At 46.3% G+C, this 18100-nt stretch overlaps 2 protein-coding genes across 5 annotated transcripts in view; one reads left to right on the top strand and one right to left on the bottom strand.

Annotated features, from left to right (window-relative positions):
- Positions 1-915: 915 nt before the first annotated feature.
- Positions 916-15748, bottom strand: DRAM2 (DNA damage regulated autophagy modulator 2). 3 transcript variants are annotated; one of them, XM_082494509.1, is made up of 10 exons: positions 15678-15748; positions 14156-14248; positions 12000-12095; positions 9421-9578; positions 8660-8727; positions 7962-8101; positions 5437-5614; positions 3164-3246; positions 2100-2192; positions 916-1264 (listed from the first exon to the last, which is right to left on the bottom strand). In XM_082494509.1, exons 4-10 carry the CDS (start codon positions 9549-9551, stop codon positions 1157-1159), a joined length of 801 nt encoding a protein of 266 aa, XP_082350635.1. In that variant the 5' UTR covers positions 9552-9578; positions 12000-12095; positions 14156-14248; positions 15678-15748; the 3' UTR covers positions 916-1156. The 3 variants fall into 3 exon arrangements, with proteins under 3 accessions (XP_082350635.1, XP_082350636.1, XP_082350634.1); XM_082494510.1 differs by lacking the exon at positions 14156-14248 and adding an exon at positions 14859-14936 and having other exon boundaries at positions 15678-15699; XM_082494508.1 differs by lacking the exon at positions 14156-14248 and having other exon boundaries at positions 15678-15718.
- Positions 15749-15827: 79 nt separating this feature from the next.
- CEPT1 (choline/ethanolamine phosphotransferase 1) overlaps positions 15828-18100 on the top strand; it is a 32449-nt gene continuing 30176 nt past the window's right edge. For both annotated transcript variants that reach the window (XM_082494477.1, XM_082494478.1), the window contains exons 1-2: positions 15828-15837; positions 17605-18006. In XM_082494477.1, coding sequence (XP_082350603.1) covers positions 17611-18006 — 396 coding nt within the window. In that variant the 5' untranslated portion in view covers positions 15828-15837; positions 17605-17610. The remainder of the gene's footprint in view (positions 15838-17604; positions 18007-18100) is intronic.

Raw genomic sequence — 18100 nt, 5'->3', positions numbered from 1 at the left:
CTGTGTTCAGTTTTGGGCCCCTCACTACAAGAAGGACATTGAGGTGTTGGAGTGTGTCCAGAGAAGGGCAACGGAGCTGGTGAGGGGTCTGGAGGATAAGTCTTATGAGGAGCGGCTGAGGGAACTGGGGGTGTTCAGCCTGGAGAAGAGGAGGCTGAGGGGAGACCTTATCACTCTCTACAACTGCCTGGAGGGAGGTTGGAGTGAGGGGGGGGGTGTGTCGGTCTCTTCTCCCAGGTGACAGGTGATAGGACCAGAGGAAATGGCCTCAAGTTGCGCCAGGGGAGGTCTAGGATGGATATTAGGAAAAATTTCTTCACTGAAAGGGTTGTCAAGCACTGGAACAGGCTGCCCAGGGAAGCGGTGGAGTTGTCATCTCTGGAGGGATTTAAAAGATGAGATTGAGGTGCTGAGGGATGTGGTTTAGTGGTGGACTTGGCAGTGCTGGTTAACGGTTGGACTTGATGAGCTTAAAGGGCTCTTCCAACCAAAACAATTCTGCGAATCTAAGAGTAGTGCTTCCCCCTTGAGTGAGCAGGACATGGGCTGCAGACTCTGAATCTTTCTAGACTTGCGCAATAATGACACACTGCACGTGGACTCTAGGATGAACCTGTCCATCAGCTCAAACAACTCCGGGAAGAGGGAGGGAGGGAAGGAAGGGAGAAATTCAGAGCATTTTCCTCGTGCATTGCTCAAAGGATGGGGTGGCTTTGGGGTCCTTCCGCTAGGGTGCAGCGTGCAGGTCGTGGCTCAGCCCCAGCTGCCCCAAGGTGGGGGGCTGTGGGTGTGGAAGGGTGATGCTGGAGCTCCGTGCGTCTGGAAAGGACCTGGCGTGAGGAATACTGGAGAGAGGAGGGCAGGGGAACGAGGGAAGTCAAAGTGGGTGTGGTGGAAATGACGAGGAGACACAACTCTTTAATAACCTTCATTTCATCTTTCATGACATTGGCATGTGCCGAAATGTTACAGGTTGACAATACTGATACCGTTTGCGTTGCTGTGTGGGTTAATTGCAAAGCCCTTTATGTCAAGTACAATACAATCACTTCATAGTTTTTTTTTTTTTTTATATAAAATAAATGCTTAGAAATATCAACCGTTATTGCTATTAAATTCCTGAGTTATGGCGAGAACATGTTCTCTTCAACCTTCATTAGATGCTCCCCGCTACCAGCAGCGTCTCCTCGTCAGTGGCAAAGCTCTGCGGTGTGTTGTACAGGGTTTGCCCGTGCAAGCTGACAACTGCACGCAGGGAAATTTTCTGTACAGGAAAAAGGAAAGCAAACTCAAGTTAGCGAGCCTGTCCCTGGCCCAGCGCGGGCAACTTCAGTAGTTGGATGAAAGACCAAAACGCAGACCAGCTCCAGAACCACAAGCCTGACTCCCGAGCTGTGCCCCTGGCCCGACTCCATGATCCGCTTTGCGATCCCACAGCAAACGGCCCCCGTGACTGTGACTGATCTCACAAGCGAAGCTGGTTAAAGCCAGTCGGACGCTGGAGTCTGCGTGTTACTGCAGTAGGGGTAGGTCCCACTGAGGAAGGGAGGACTCATTAAGAGATTGGAGCATCTCCCTTATGAGGAAAGGCGGAGAGCGCCGGCACTCTTTAGCCTGGAGAAGAGAAGGCTGAGGGGAGACCTTATTATGGCGTACAAGTACCTAAAGGGTGGGCTGAAGGAGGATGGAGCCAGGCTCTTTTCAGTGGTTCCCAGTGACAGGACGAGGGGCAACGGGCACAAGTTGGAACATAGGAAGTTCCGTTCAAATACACAGAAGAACTTCTTTACGGTTCAGGTGACAGAGCAGTGGCACAGGCTGCCCAGGGAGGGGGTGGAGTGCCCTTCTCTGGAGGTTTTCAAGACCCGCCTGGATGCAGTCCTGAGTCATGTGCTCCGGGCAATCCTGCTTTGGCAGGGGAGTGGGGCTGGGTGATTTCTAGAGGTCCCTTCCAGCTCTGAAACTCCGTGATTCCTTAATGCCAATCATGCTACAGGTCTTCCAGCCTCGATGGCGGGCAATCTAAGGCCCCTCTTGCATCCTGTCAGGCCATCTAGAGCTTGGCAAAGCAGAGCACTTAACGTTCACTTCATTCTTACCTGAAAGTCACGGATATAGGTGAGGAAAAAGCTGAGGAAGGAGAATGCTAACGACCACTCTGAGACGGTACTGATGATGTGAGCTGTGTAGCCCTGTGTAATAGTGAGAGGGGGGGAAACAAAAAATCAGCGTGAGAAGCTCCTCTTGAACCTGCAATGGCACAAAGACGGCTTGCACCTATGGCATCCCACATCCATGGCTATTCCCTTTGGAGAGCGAAATTTCCCAGCTACCTGGAACCTCTGGAAATGAAGTGCTGAACTCTGCAGAAGAGTGAGAATGGTCAGGTAAACACCCTGCCCCACACAACTGGGATGACCCCCACTGGGAATTTTATATCCACCTGCAAAAGCTGAAGGCTCACTGCAGAGCTTGGCCTGACTAACAGCAAAACTTCCTTACAGAAGTAAAGTTCACGGCCCTCCTTTGGATGTAAGCCAACTTCTGAGAGGCTCCTTATGCTTTAAATAAAGGGAAAGGTAGAAAAAGCCCTCAAAATCAGCCTGCGTAATATTTCCTCCAGTAAGTGCCTGCGCCTCCTGGAGAGGATGGGGAGGGCCAGGGAGAGAGGCAGAGCTGTTGAGACCTACGCACCCTTTGTCCCACTTGGGATTCCTCAATGGCAGCTCTGTCACTTCTATCCTTTGGCCTTTTTCTCCTCCGGACTCCACCAGACACCCGCCTGGCAGCAGTCAGGAACTCTGCCTCGCTGCAACCAGCTAGCACGTGAGGTTCATTATTTACAGTTCTCGTGTAACGGTGACCAGGAATCGCTGACCGGCACGCACCAGGCAGGCTGGTAGTTTGATAACTCGTTGAGACTGTTCAATTACTGCCCGCGAGCGAGATTAATTTAAAACAATGCTTGAAGCTGCAACTGGTTTTTTGCTCAGAGCAGTACTTCAGCAAGTAGCTGCATACTGGCTGAACCGGGAAAGCTCACCTGTCCTCTCCCATCCCAAACACGTGTACACAACTGCAGTAAGTGCCGAGGCAAATTTGTCACTGCAAATAATGTAGTTGGGTTTTGTTCTCTCTTTATTTTCTGCACTCAGTCACTTACTCTTTCCTGTGGGTCCCAGTGCAACTTCTGCACCAGATTAGTTCCATACAGGCCACTGTATAAGACAACTGAGGAAACAAACACTGTGAAGAAATATGTTAAGGAAGATTCAAGACCAAGAATGAGCAACCTGGAAGTTTCAGCCTCAGGTCTGGGCTGTGAGGAGATTAAGATACTAACTTCTTCAATCGTTAACGAGATTAAACAACAAGAGCCTCCTGATGTGAAAGATTAATTTTGCTGGCGAGCAAGGCTGAACCTACTGGCACAAACATGTCTTTGAAAACCCAGATTTCCAAGGCTTATTAAAAAATTGATGTGAGTAGTCCAGGGAGCGCTGATTACTGATCTGAATGCAAGATACCCAATTCTCTGCTAATTAAAATGTACGGCTTTAGTAGCTGTTAGTTACCCACCTGAGTTACTACTGCAATGGAAAGAACTTAATCATTGTGATACAAAAATAACTGGCTCCCATCCTCCCCTCGTTACAGAGCGGGTAATTAACTGCTTTGCTCTTTGTGTGTTGGCAATTCTGCTGTTTCGCTCCAGCAGAGGGTCAGGAGCATTTTTTGGTTTCATTCTGTCCTCCAGTACCAGTTACAACCATTTCACCTGCAGCCATAGACTTCTGCCTGTCACAATATTTCCCTTATTACATTGAGCTGTTAATTTAGAAAATACTCTGACAATTTTCCTTTTCTTCCCCTTCCATAAACATGTTTGTATATATCATTATTTCTACAGCTGTCTTTACTTCCCTCTAATTTTGGTTAGACCACAGTGGTTTAAAAACCTCTCTAGATTTTGGGCTTGTGGGTTTTTTGGCAACTGTAAAAGGCTCTTAACTTGCAGCAGTTCATCTTGTTGCATTTTAGTCTTCCCCAGTTGAGTTTGGCTCCCAGCTCTTCAAAGCTGAAAAGTCTTGTTCTTTGCTAGCTCCAAAAATTTCTGCTAGGGATGGCAATTTTCTAAGGCTCACAGATGATCTCCTTGCTCTGTGTCAAGCCTCCTCTGCAGGTCAGGGTCCGTCCCGCTCCTTTATAGATAACCAGCCTGTGCTCCTACTATCGCTTCTCGTCTGACTAGTACAGATTGTATAATCTTGCAGTAGCAGGAATGGGAGCTCGGTGAGATGCTCTGGCACTGGGAAACGGGGCGTAAGGTTTAGTGCTGCTTTTGGCTGCCAGCCTGGAAATAAGTGGAATTGGTGGGGATTAAATCGGTGGCCTTGATTCAGCTGCAGAAGGGACAGCAATTTAAGCAATAATTTTTTTCGCTCATGTCTTTGGAATGTAAATTCCAAAGCTTTTGTGTCGTAGTCTCGTTTGACATAAAACTGAGTCATAATTTTCAAAATACAACGTTTAGGTCCATTGGGGTGAGCAGAGGAACTGCTGTAGTTCAGTTTCCTGATTGTTAAATGACTCTGGGCAGGGAAAAGGCCTCTCTTTCTGGATGGGTATGCCTGTATTTCTGTAAAACCCACAGCTGCTTCCAGCACTCCGAATTCAAAGCTAAGGGAGATGATGGATTCTAGAGAGGAGGGAAGGTTGCAGGGAATCCTGGGCAAAAATGCCTTGTGTTTTGAACTGTAGGATGGGCATGGGAGGAGGTCAGAGGTCAAACGTCTCTTCCAACTCAACCTTGGGGATATGCTCCAGAATTGTCTCTCTGACAAATACCAGGACTTTAAACCGCTCTGGGAGCCAGCTGGCTCAGTGCAGCACTGCTGCGCATAGTTAGGTCAGTAGTATTTTCTCTTATGCTACGTTCTGTACTTCTCTTTTAGTTGTATCCAACTATAAAACTTGCTGCAGCATTCCTGTCACCAGGGAACAGACGCTTTTCTTTCTTACCTGGCTTTCCCTCCCCGCCACTAAAACCACCCATCTCTTAAGCACACCTCCCTTTCTCCCCATCTTTCATAATTTACAGTCAGCCTTCTTTGTGATAAACTCTTATTTTGCCATTTTCAGCCTCTGGTGTGCAGAAGGAAAGGAGAGGAAAAAGAGTGGTAACCATCCCTCTTACCTTTTTTCATTACCCAGTGACTCACTTGCGGGCTTAACCTGATAGTTCCCTTTTTCCTAAAGTTCCCAAGTTGCAATACAGGCTGTGAATAGATAGCACGATACAAGCCGTACGTGTAGAGATGATGGGCCTTCTATGGCGCAGAAGTGGGTTAAATTAAAAGAAGCGGGTTTAATTAAACAATACTGTCATTTGCAAAAGCTGCTCTGTCTTATGGTGACTGCACAGGAAAAGGATACTGCTCACAATGCTTGAACAACACCAGAGAAACACGGTCAGGCGGATCCAAAAGATGTCTTTGCTGTGAACTTCCGGCTGCATCAGGTAGGAGAGGACGGTCTGAACCAGCATATAAATGGCCCCTACTCCGAACGTCAGGCAGGCTCCGACCACGTGTATGTAGTACAGAATGCATTTCTAGGGAAGGAAAGCACTGCTTGTACAGAACCTGGTTTCACTTTAAACTCTGAGAACGATTTTCTTCTCTAATCCTTTGGCACTCCACCCACTTAATTACTTTATCACATCCCAAGATAAGCAGTTCTGGACCATGCCAGTACTCAGGATATTTTTCTTAGAAACCCCATACAGAGTTAGGTGGAAGCCAGCACCTGCCAGCCCTCTATTGCTGCTTCTGTTAAGTTCCTGTGGCTAAATTACAGGTCACAGCTGTATCTTAACTACAGGAATTTAAACGAGCTGCTCTCATTAGCCATAATGGACGGAAACGGGATGAAGGAATCCCTACAGTTGGGCAGGTGACAGGCTATCCGTTCAGCATTTCTCTCCCAGGAATCTGTACATCTGTTAAAGATAAAGCGATACAGGATAAACACAGTTCTACACCTCAAAATGGGGTTAAAAATGATGAGGTTTAGCGACTTTTCTGAATTACTCTAGTTTGAATAAACCGTGTTTGTCAAATTAGTATCTTTGAATACTCAAAGGGAACAAGATTGAATTAAGCAGTAATACTTCTTAACTTAAAAAACACTATAGGAGAGTCAACTGTCAAATAGTAAAAATCATTAAAATCAGAAGTTATTCCAAGAAAAACAACCCAACTCAAAATTTATGTCCTGAAAAATCACGTTGTTCCTCTCATCCCCGGCTCAGCACAGTACCCACAGACAGAAACGAAAAAGTGTTATCTTGCCAATTGTGCAATGCAAGGCCTGGCAGCCTTCCCAAACTCCAATCACGCGGGTGATCTTTTATGCCCTATGGCATGAGACTGTCTGTGTATTTTACTGAGTAACTGTTAAGATCAGGAATTGCAGTCACCCTTTCCTCACAATCTCCGTGCGCACCTTAGGTGCGCAAACAAATTTGAAGTGCTGCATCCACAGCATGACAGAGTTGGGAATTTATATTTAAATAGTGAATAATCAAGTTGCAAAGGTGTGTGCTCCAAAATCGTGTACTGCTCAGTGATGAGGTATCATCAGAGCGAAATCTTTGCCCTATACGAGAGGAAATCAATAGCCACAGCTGGCATAAAGCAATAGCACTGGCTGAACAGCATGAATTAAAGCTCCCATGAGGGTGAGAGATCGCTATTGCTTTGACTCCCAGCAGTGAGAGCTGTCTGGAGCTCTCTGTGTGATGGCTGTTCCCATATTCTTTTTGTTCCTCTTTGTATATTTTTCACACTTTGTTTATCTTCAGTAACTCGTGGATTCCAGGGGGCTTTAGCTCCTTTTGCCTCTGGGGTGGCCCTCAGCCAGTGCTCAGCATCACTTGGATATGCAGGTACATCACTTCCAATTTTTGTCTTGCTCAAGATTAAATGTTACACAAACTAGTTAACAAATTAACACGCATCTTCTGTATTTTGAGTATCTTAAAATCTGCAGAAAGTAGACGTACCCCCTCCTGACCACTGGTGGAGGGAAATTATGGAGTTGAACACGGCCTGGAGGCTTTTGCTTGGTGGGAGTGGTAGGGGAGGCTGTGACCTCTGGGTATAGCTGAGGCTTGAGAAAAAAGTAAATAGACTGAGGCCTCCCCCCCAAAAAAAAAAAACACAAACCCAAAATGAGTGCGCTGAGGTTTCTAAGACAGGGGCTGCTGAAGCACTTGGAGAGCTGTGCTAGAGGAAAAGGAGAAGGGAAAAAGGTGGAGCTTTCCAGGAGCTTTTCCTCTTTGCTTTTCCCTGGCCCTAATCTAGCAGGAGAGCAAGGTGACACTGCAGCCTCTAGTGGCTAAAGGCACCGCTACAGATCCCAAAAAAATCCGGCAGGTAATTAATATGATGAGGCTAGCAATTGTGCAGCTGTCTTGCATGTAACAGCCGACGATGGAGAATGTGGTCCTGCTGATGCTGTGACATCTGAGAATATCAGATTTTGGAAAAAAAGTATTGAGGAGGGAAAAAAAATAGAGACACCGGGAGGAAGAAACTCAAAAGCTGCTTGACCCTGCAGTATTTTCAAGAATTGGGCAGGTTTGAAGGGAAATATACCAAAGAAGGTAGATTTTTCAGAGCTGGTCTTCTTGTGGGGTTGGGTGTTTTTGTTGGCTTTACTAGTTCTAACAATTTTTGACTATTTGACATTTGCTTCTCTTGAGTCAAACTAAAATATAGTTGTGGTCTTTTAACCTGGAGCTAAGGCTTTTAGATCTCCTATAAGGAGATTCAAGATCAGTTTGCTGTCTGCCCTAAAAAGTTTTGCTTTTAGTAAACCCCCCATTTTATCAGGCATCTTGGTAAACAAACACACAGCTCTGGACAGCTTCAGAACATTGCAAACAAAGCACAAACCTGGAAATTTGCAATAATGCAAAGTCCAAAACAGCTCATCAATCCCAGCGTCAGGCCAATCTTATTAAGCGTGAGGATCTTGGATTTTTCTGGATTCAAAGCATAAACTTGTTTATAACGGACATACATGGTGGCCATACCTGTTAATGAAGAACCCAAATGCAGTAAGATTTTTCAGTTGACGAGTAGATTCTCCTTTTTTAACTGGGACGATGCTAAGTGAGAGAGGGTTTGTATTTAAAATACAAAACCTGTTGCATGGTACACTGAAATACGAAAGCTGAGAATGTGGAAGTCAAAACTGAAATAGTAGAATGGTAAACAAGTCAACTTACTAGATTTTTCAGATCTCTCATTTGAAAGATATACTAAGTTGTTTTTCCTTCTCTCCATAATTGCAGCACAAGTAAGGTGACTGCCTTGAATTTGCATTTCTGTTTCTTTTGCTAGCCTGTTGTTTTTTTTAAATGCATTTTTGGCCTTCTGGAATCTGCAATTGTCATGCTGTCTTTGTGGATAACATCCCTGACGTACACTTTCCTCTGAATTGCTTCAGAGAATTAAGATTAATTGCTTAGAATTTAGTTCTTGCCTGAGAATTATGGGCTGTTTGATCGGAATAAGGAAATGAAATTGTTTAAAGCTGCATGCATTCCGGAACTGCCTGCCGTTTGCCAAGGACAGCTTTCTATACTCACCCAAGAAAGCCGAAATATTTAACATGATCCCAAATAAGCATCTTTCAGGTGGTACTGTCCCTGTATCACTGGAAGAGATAAATGGAGTGATACGTATCTATCTATGCTAAAAATACTTGCAACACAACTTTACTTATTTCAGTCTACAAAGGAACCATAAGAACCAGATTTGTAAAAACCCTCCCAGACACTTTTCACTGAATTTTTCATTACTCAAACTATACTGAGCTAGTTTCTAGAGCTGTAGAAATAAGCATGGTAAAGACATGCTATCCCTAGAGCAAGGAATGAACATACTTGGTATAACTATTCCTTTTACATTGATCTTAAGTCCATAAAAGGTGAATAAAGAGTATTAAAACTGGAAGAATGAAGAACGTGGAAAACTGAAAGACCAACACTAAAGTCATATGTACAGCTGGGATACAAGGCAGTTGGGAATATAGATTATAGTATGGATTTACTGGTGCAACCAAACCTGGTGAAAGCAAGATGCTTTACTCTGAACAGAGGGTTGGAAATGCACCTCCAGTTCTCCTGTTCATCAACATTTTAAGGATATGTTCACAGAGCCACACTTAAAGGTTAGACTTTTGCACAAAAATAGACGGCTCTAAATAGAGTTGCACACAAATAACTAAAAACAGCTAGTAACTTTAGAACTGGAGCTGTTAGGTAAGAACTGCTGTTTAAATTTTGGAGTTAAGGAAGAATTTACGGGAGTGAGAGGCCAGTTCAATACTGGTATGAACGTTACTAACCTGATGTAGGGCACCAGAGGGTCAACGTGGTGTAGGACGATTGCAGTAATGTATGAAAACACAAAAGATGCAGCTGACCAAACAACCAAAGCCACAGGCAAGACAGAGAGGCCTTGCTGAAACCACCACATTTCAGCGCTGACTTCTAACTCTGAACACTGTGAGGAATCAAATACAAAGGTTTAGTAAGATTTCTCAAAGGTTTTGCTCTTCTTGAGGCAAGCTGCTGCTTCGAGTACAGCAATTTGATATTGCTCTCAGTCTTGTCCTGCAAACCCAAAGTGAACATTTGACTTCATGGCACGGAAGCAATCATAAATAAGCAGAAATAACATCTGGAAATGTTAATTCTGAAATTCTTAGAAGATTATGAGAGAAGAAACTGGTAGAGTCACTTTACTACATGTCTCAGCATTTGTTGCTGGCAGAGTAAGGTCAAACGGGTCACTGTGAATAACTGACTCTATTTTCTTCTTACCCTTGTGTCATAACACCACGTTAGAATTAGTGAGGCTGACAGGGAAAACGTGTCCCAGGAGTGACAGTTTAACTGATAGTGGCTGTTGTGGAGCCTCTAACTTCCATTAACAACCAACTGGGCAGACGTGAAGAAAATGACCTAAAGTTACTTCAATATCTGCACTCATTTACTACCTGTCATGCTGTGTGACTCAACATCTGTTATAAGCATCACTTAAATAAGCTCACAGATACCTATGAGCAAGAGCTGAGTGTTACCAGCCACAACCTTCAAACTCAAGGGCTACTTTTTCCTGGTGGCAGTATAGCAGCTACCATGTATTCACAGGTGGGAGGCAAAGGTCTATTTCCAGGAGCGAAATGGCTAACTCTGTACTCGCGCTAGCAAGTTCCCTAAGTCCCAGCCTGACAGCAAATCTGTGCCTCTACCTCCATCTCTCTTAACAGAATAATGTGCAGCTGTGTCACCCTGGTGAGCTCATGCAGAAAGAACTGTGACTCCTCTCTACTCTTGCCGATAGAGGGAAGTAATTTTCTATCAGCTTCAAATACAAAGTTAAGCAGAGCCAATTTCAGAATCCCAGAATGGCTGAGGTGGGAAGGGACTGTCAGAGGTCATCTTGTCCAACCCCCTGCACAAGCAGGGCCACCCAGAGCCAATTGTACAGGACGGCATTTAAATATCTCCAAGGATGGAGATACCGCAACCTGTGCCATTGCTCTGTCATCCTCACAGTGAAAAAGTGTTAAGTTCAGACAGAGCCTCCTGAGTTTCAGTGTGCGCCCACTGCCTCTGGTCCTGGCACTGGGCACTGCTGAAAAGACTCTGGCTCCGTCCTCTTTGCACCTTCCCTTCAGGTATTTGTACACGTTGATGAGATCCCACCTGAGCCTTTTCTTCTCCTGGCCCTGTGTTTTATTCCATTTTACTGATGGTGTTCCCTTACATTTACACCGGTGAGAAGAGTACAGAAAGTGCTTAAGCATAGTTGAAACTGGAGACTGTAAATGGAATATGAAACAGGAAAAAAGCGAAGAGCAAATAATAACAAGTATGGATCCAAGGGCATCAAACAGCGTATGAGAAAAGCAAAATAATCTTGAGACCAAATAGAGTGCAGCACTGAGAGGTTTTAGGAGGTGGGCACAGTGTGAGAGGCTGAAAGAAAGGAGAAAGAGAAAAGGAAGAAAGAGCTAGGAAGTACCAAGACCAGAAAGTCTCATAGGAGGAAAAAAGAAGTTGAAACAGAAGTGTGTGAATCTTGCAACAGATCAGAACTGATCAACTCCTTTGCATCTCACTTAGGGACCTGACATGGAGTTACTGCACTCGGCAGGTTCTCGGCCCCAGAAAGACCTTTGTCATTCCATGGCATAGCTTTTCACTGACATTTGCCAGCACGTGTGTCTAGGAGAGCTTGTGGAAAGCCAGGTTGATAGATTCATCACGTAATGCATAACAGTGCATAAAGAGAATTGCTCATTTACCAGAAGCTGGTCACTGTCTTGTGTTTGTGCTGCTTTTAAGTCTAGAATATTAGTGGTTCAAACAAGAACAGTTGAGCTCTGGCATTCTCCTGGAAGGTTACAAAAGCCAACTCTAACTGATAACCCTTGAAAAAAACGTACAATTACATCCTCGTAAAATTAAAGGTTCAGCTGCTTGTAAGGAAGATGTTAGGTAGGAGATAAACGTGTCTAACAGGAGATGCAGTGAATAAAAACAGTGATAGAATTAAAGGTGCGTGCTTTCTTAGCCTTAAGCTTTCATTTTTAAGCTAAGTGTAACATTTGCCGTCTAATGTTGACTTTCATTTTAAGATTGTAATGCAGTAAAAATAGTAATGAAAATAACTTCACAATCCCATCTTTTGTATGAGTAAATTGGGAATTTGCATGAAAGAGAAACGCATATTTTGCATGGCATTCTCTGTAACAGATGTTACGTGCCTGGGCATGCAATTCAAAACTTCAAGCAATGAGCCTAATGCTTAGATTTTACTTTTCCTTTAGCATTTAAATGTTAATAGTGCCTTAACTTTATTTCTGAGCTAATAGATTTTTGCCTGAAAAAAATAAACAAACAATATGACACATACCTGAGAACAAGGACATCAGAACAAATGACACATCAAGGGGAATCCAAAGTCATCTTTCTGTTGAAGTTCCACATTTCGCTTCATTTTTTTCTAAACCTTTGAGATATAAAGGAAAATAATCAAGATGTGAGGTACTTCTATACCTCTTAGCCCACAGTATTCGTTCTTCTTCTTAGCATCTTCTATTAGTCACTGCAGCTGGCTGCACAGTGGATTAGATGGACTGTTGGCCTGACACAGTATTTTCTCCTATGTTCCAAGTGATTTAAGGAGTGAAGCATGTGTATGGTGACAGTAGAAATGCAGAAAAACAGGTGTTTAAGACTTTTTGATTTATAGGACTTGTCTACACAAAGATTGAACTTGAAAAGAGAAGTTTTCAAGAAAAAATATATGAATGTAACTTTTAATGCAATTAAAGCCAGTGCCTATGATCACTGCTTTCACGTAAGGAAGAGGACAGAACATGAATTCTTCCCGTTCGCTGGAGATGAGCATCCCAATGTGATGCTGGTGCTGCGCTAAATATGTGGCGGGACAGGTGTTGAAGCAGCCTGAATTCAACCAGACATCCCACAACTCCTGTCTTCTCTTCATGTGAGCAGCTGCCATTTTCACACGCTGGAGAAGTCAAGAAGTCACCAGAGAGGAGATACTGTGCTGCGTTCCTGTTACTGGCGATATTCATAAGCTCGCAATGATGTCTGCAACGTTTGGGTGCTGGTCAGATGCAGCTTTGGGGTAGCGCTGCCACGTAGGTGCAGTGGGGCTGAAGCTATACAGGGGGTAAGGCTCAAAGACAACACAGACTCACCACCTGTTGGGAGTATTTCCATGCCTGTGCAGATTAATTTACCTAGACTAAGGCGGGGTTAGTGAAGCAGAACAGCTATTCTGAATTTCCCCCCCCAGATATTGCTCTTATTACATGGCGAATGTGTCCACGCAGGCAGCTCATCAGCAATGTCTGCTGCAGAGAAGCCCTTGCTCAGTCAAGACTGGGTATCTCCACAACCTACGCTGTCAGGCAGCCCGAAGCTAAGGCCTGGACACAAATTATGCTCGTTTTCATGTGGTCAGGCGTAAAGAGCAGTGTGGTAGCTTCAGCTGCAACCGGAGAGCTCTGGTGAGGCATGACTTCTTACTGCGAATATAGCTGCAGGCTGGTACATCCCAACGGCATGGGGATTAGAGCTGGTTTGGGCTCTGCCAGAAAACTGCAGCTCCGGTCCTCTTACTTTCACAGATGTAAACCTCTGACAAACTCTCCTTAAAACTGTTTTGTAATTTTTTTCCCCCCTAAATTGTCTGTCTTAGTTCTGTCAAGATCTTCCCTAAATTCTTATCATCTCCCTTCATCTTCCTTCCTGTTTAAAATTTTACAGTGAAATCAGTGAAGTCGTTTTTCATGCTATTCTGTAGACAGACTGTATATACCAAACACAGGCTTTGTTCCGTGCAAAGCGCTGTGCGCATTTGTAGCGCTGTCTGTCCAAGGCGCTCCAAACTTCGCACTGCTGCGGATACGCCGTGTCACTGCCAACTCACAGGGCTCCGAATGTGGAGCGTCTGGGCAAGCACAGGCGCATAAGGAAGCATCTCAAATCACTGGGAGGCAGGATGGAATCGCCTCACAATTTGCCAGCTGGAAGGTCTTGAAATAAATTAACACCTCATCCTGTCCTATTGTTTTCAACAGTAAGAAAGAAAACACACTCAACCTCCCTGTTTTTTCACAAGCTCCTTTGCCAACTGATTATACAACAGCAACGGCTAGCCTCACTTTTCAAAATAACTGTGATTTTCTTAAAACATATATCCTGATCTGTAGGCACATTCATGTCTTAAGGGAGTTTGTAAGCCCCAGATTGAATATCACAGATCTTTCCTGCAATAGACATTATCAAATCATCATCAAGAGAAAGGCAAGGAAGTGTTTCAAAAACAATGGAGATTTTAACCATGTCTGAAGGTTTTTCTTTAAATGCAGCAGCATTCTGCACATGCTTGAGCTTGCGGAATAGAAACTACAAATGAAAATGAAAGGTGGCCAAGACCGTTAACAGCAGAAAGTTAATGTTATCTAGAATGATAATGCTGAGAAGATGCTAAAAAGTATGTGTGGAAAAGGGAAATTTCTAAATTAACACTGATACCCTCACTGTCAACCTGCCTCTCTCAGCAGGACAGAGATGAAGCCGTCCTAAAGGATACTCCTTTTTCTCTCCAGCAAACTACTCCAACAGACCCTGTGTTGAAGGAAGAAAGACACAGCAATTAGCCGTGTGCATTACTAAGCAAACACGAAGGTCGGATGGGGATGAATCAGAAAAGGACTGAACATGCTCATTTACGCAACTTATTGTAAGGGTCAAACTGACAATAACAACAGATAACAACGGTTAAAGGTTAAATCCTCAAAGTAAGAAGTAAGAAAGTAGGAAATGTGTCACCTTTGTTGTTCCCATGGCAGGGTAACGATAGATGACTCATTTTGAGTGTTTTCTTGGTACAGACACCCCAAAAAGTTGCTATTAAGTCTTTTGGATGTGGGGGTCAGCTTCCAGAGAGTTGAGGCGAGGATCTTTACGCCCTCACTAAGCCCCCGTCACCCAGCTGGGGAAGCAGCAGAATGGCACGGCGCCAAACCAAACAGAGCCAAGCACAAGATACCACAACATAAGGATGTACCAATGCCCGTTTTGGAAACCTGGCATACCACGGTACCGGCCTGTTGTTACAGCTGACTGAGGAGCTCAGCGTCCAGGATGAACGCACGCTACCCGTCAGTCCAACCTGTCTAACCAGAGAAAACCAGCTAAAAATACGTGAGTCGCAGAGCAGGGGAGAGTTTCCCACCTTACGGATGGGGAATCGAAGTTACTGCAAAGTCACAGGGAGGGACTGGAGGTGCCTGGTGCCTGTGAGGGGGCAGCTCTGGGTGGTGAGGGAGAGGGGACAGCATGGAGGGAAAGTTTAGGAGGGGCAGGAAGGAAGGGGAGATGGAGGGGGGAAAGAGGAGGCCTGAGGGCAGGGAGGGGAGAGGACAGAGGGGCGCGATGAGGGGGCTGCGGGGGATGGTGGTCAGTGGGGCAGCAGGGAGAGTGGCGGGGGGGTCACTAGGGCTGGCGGGGGGACACGAGGAGGGGGTGACCGGGGTGGTGGGGGATTTGTCAGGGCAGGACGGGGGGAAACCTGAGGTAATGGAGGGTCTTTAGGGGCGTTGATGGCTCCCAGGCGGCCGGCGGGTCGTTAGGGGTGGCAGGGGGGCGGCGGTGAGGGCTGACGGGGGGTCAGGACGGAGGAGGCCGGGGATGGCACCGAGGAGGCCGGGAGACCCCGGAGGATCGCTGAGGGGGTGACGGGGGTGCGATGGGGGCACCGGGGGGTCGGTGAGGGAGACACCGGAGGATCGCTGAGGGGGTGACAGGGGGCGACGGGGGCACCGGAGGGTCGTTGAGGGGGTGAACCGGGACGCCGGAGGGTAGCTGAGGGGGTGACGGGGGGCGACGGGGGCACCGGAGGGTCGGTGAGGGGGTGAACCGGGGCGCCGGAGGGTAGCTGAGGGGGTGACGGGGGGCGACGGGGACACCGGAGGGTCGCTGAGGAGGTGACCGGGAGGGGCGGGACTCGGGGGGGGGGAGGGGAGGCCGTGCGCGCCCCCCCCCCCCAATTTACCTCAGCCGCTCCCGCGCCGTCCCCGCGGCGGCCTCGCACCGCCCCGCCCCACCCCTCTCCGCCCTGCCCCGCCCCCGGCGCGCGCCGCCGCCACCGCCCACCTCCTTTCCGGCCGTCGCAAAAGGGGCGTAAAAGCGCCGCCCGGTGCGGGGAGATTGAGGTAAATGCCGGGTTTCTTTTTGGGTTGGGTGGGAGGTGAGGGGTTGGGGTCTGTTTTTCCGGTTCTGTGCGCTTCCCCTGGGCGGGACGGGGTCCCTGAGGGAGAGGGGCGTCGTGTGGGTGATGGGGGAAGGTCCTTGAGGTCGGGCCTGGGCCTGTGCTGCGGGCCGGGCCGGGGGCTGGGGTACCCCCGCCCGGCCTGGGTGCGGGTGGGTCATGGGCGTCCCGGGGATTGGCCCCTTTGGGTTGGGGGCGAAGCAGTTGGCTGGGCCAAGGGCTGCCCTTGTTCTCCCTCCCCTCCCCGGGGTGTTTGCCGGCGAGCAGCCAGGCCCGGGTGAAAGTCCTGCGGAAGCTGGGCAGTGTGGGGTTGTTTGTTTTGGAGGATGAGGTGGTCTCTGGTTGTTTTCTCTCCTTGGGAAGAGCAGCCCTTCGGGAAGAGGGGAAAAGTGTATAGTTTCCTGCATTGGAACTAATTTTTCTGGTCGTCCAGGACAACACCCACGGGGACCTCCTAGGTGACTAAGTCTGTTTCCTGATAAACGAATGGGTGCAAGTCTGCCTGCTCCCAAATCTATCAAGTTCCTGCACAAGCAAGGCCCTGTTTACTTGCTTTCTCCTCTCCTCCCACTGACTGGGCTTTCTGAGACTGGCTTTTCACTATTAGAAATTGCCTTAATTAAGCTGTGGAGAGTGGAAACAAAACACTTGTTCTTATGTCAGTATTGACCTTTGATTTACATAGCTCTTTTCCCTGTCTGCTGTGTGTGTTGCTGATGGCTTTGAAGATAGCTGTCATCTTCCTTTCTCTAGCTTTATTCTGCTAGACTTCACAACTAGGTTTCTCTTCTGTTTTGTTTTTTGTTTGTTTGTTTTTTTTCTGCCTGGCTCTTGCAGATAACTAGCAAACTTCCCTTTTTAGTCTCCTTTCTCTACTGCTTCTTCTCTAGTTCATGTGAGGAGTTACAAGTTTCTGGTTTCCTGCCTCTAAGGGAGATGGAACATCAGGAGAGTCCTTGTTTACACTGGAACTGCTGTTCCTGACCCTGTGTTTTCTTTTTGTGGCTGCCTCATGCTGGTGTCTGTGGGCTGTCTGACCAGCTAAAGCACTCTAGCTCCTGCATGTTTCTTGCGTATCTTAAAAGTTGAATAGACGATGAGCTTTCACTGAGCTGGGGTAAATTTAGAGAGTAAAATAGCCACAGCAAAACTGAAATAAGGAACAGTGATCTAAAAAAAAAAAAAAAAAAGCGTGTAGCTGCCTTTAGGTGGTTGTTCAGCTTCACCAAAGAGGCAAAGCTGCTTCAAACCAGTTAAAATAAAAAGAATACACATACAGAGAAATATTTAGTGCCATCAGTTGGTAAGCTAAAGTGATGTATGTCTGTTATGTACAGCTAGCTCCCCCATGAGAGAGGTGCGAGGGGACTGACTGTGCCTTAGTCTGTAACGTAAGTCAGCAGTGTGGTGTAAGTTTCTACTGCTGATGAAACATAGGCTGGTGGCTGCAGGATATTTGCTTCAGTAGGCAGCAAAGAAAGTAAACAACTGCAATTTACCATTTTATAACTGTATTGAGAACACTTGTTTCCTGTTTTTTCCCTAAGCAATTCTCCAAGTATCTTTCTTTTCTAAGGGAGAACTCTTATAAAATCTTAGTTTGTTGATGGCAAATGAAACGCTCCTTAGAGCAGCGCCTAGAAACTTCTGATATCTTAAAATCTTATTTGTGCTCTTCACCTTCAGTATGTCTCAACCCTTTATGTTGCAGGATCTTATGATTCTCCGTAACAGCTGCTACCTGCCAAATAAAAGTTCCGAGGCCATCCAATCCATGAGTGGGCATCGAAACATAAAGAGGCGATGTGGGGAGTCGCACCTGGAATCCCCCGCAGGCTGCGGTCATGGTCCCGCTGCTGGATGTGTGTTAAGCAAACTAGTTCAGTTGCCTACACCTCCCTTGTCAAAGCACCAGCTGAAACGGTTAGAAGAACACAAATATCAGAGTGCTGGACGATCCCTGCTTGAACCCCTAATGCAAGGTTACTGGGAATGGTTAGTTGGAAGAGTTCCAGCTTGGATTGCCCCAAATCTGATCACCATCATTGGACTGTTAATAAATATATTTACAACTCTGCTATTAGTATATTACTGCCCAACAGCTACAGAACAGGTAAGTTATGGACCTCTGACAATCTTTGTTTGGTAGTTACTGTCATCTAGTAGCAGCTGGCACTGTTTTCTAGTGTGTTCTTGTCTTTGGAGAA

The sequence above is a fragment of the Vanellus vanellus genome (assembly GCF_965231255.1).
Source record: "Vanellus vanellus genome assembly, chromosome: 23".
Classification (NCBI taxonomy): domain Eukaryota; kingdom Metazoa; phylum Chordata; class Aves; order Charadriiformes; family Charadriidae; genus Vanellus; species Vanellus vanellus.
The sequence above is the reverse complement of the archived record's forward strand: the minus strand, read 5'-3'. Positions and strand labels throughout refer to the sequence as shown.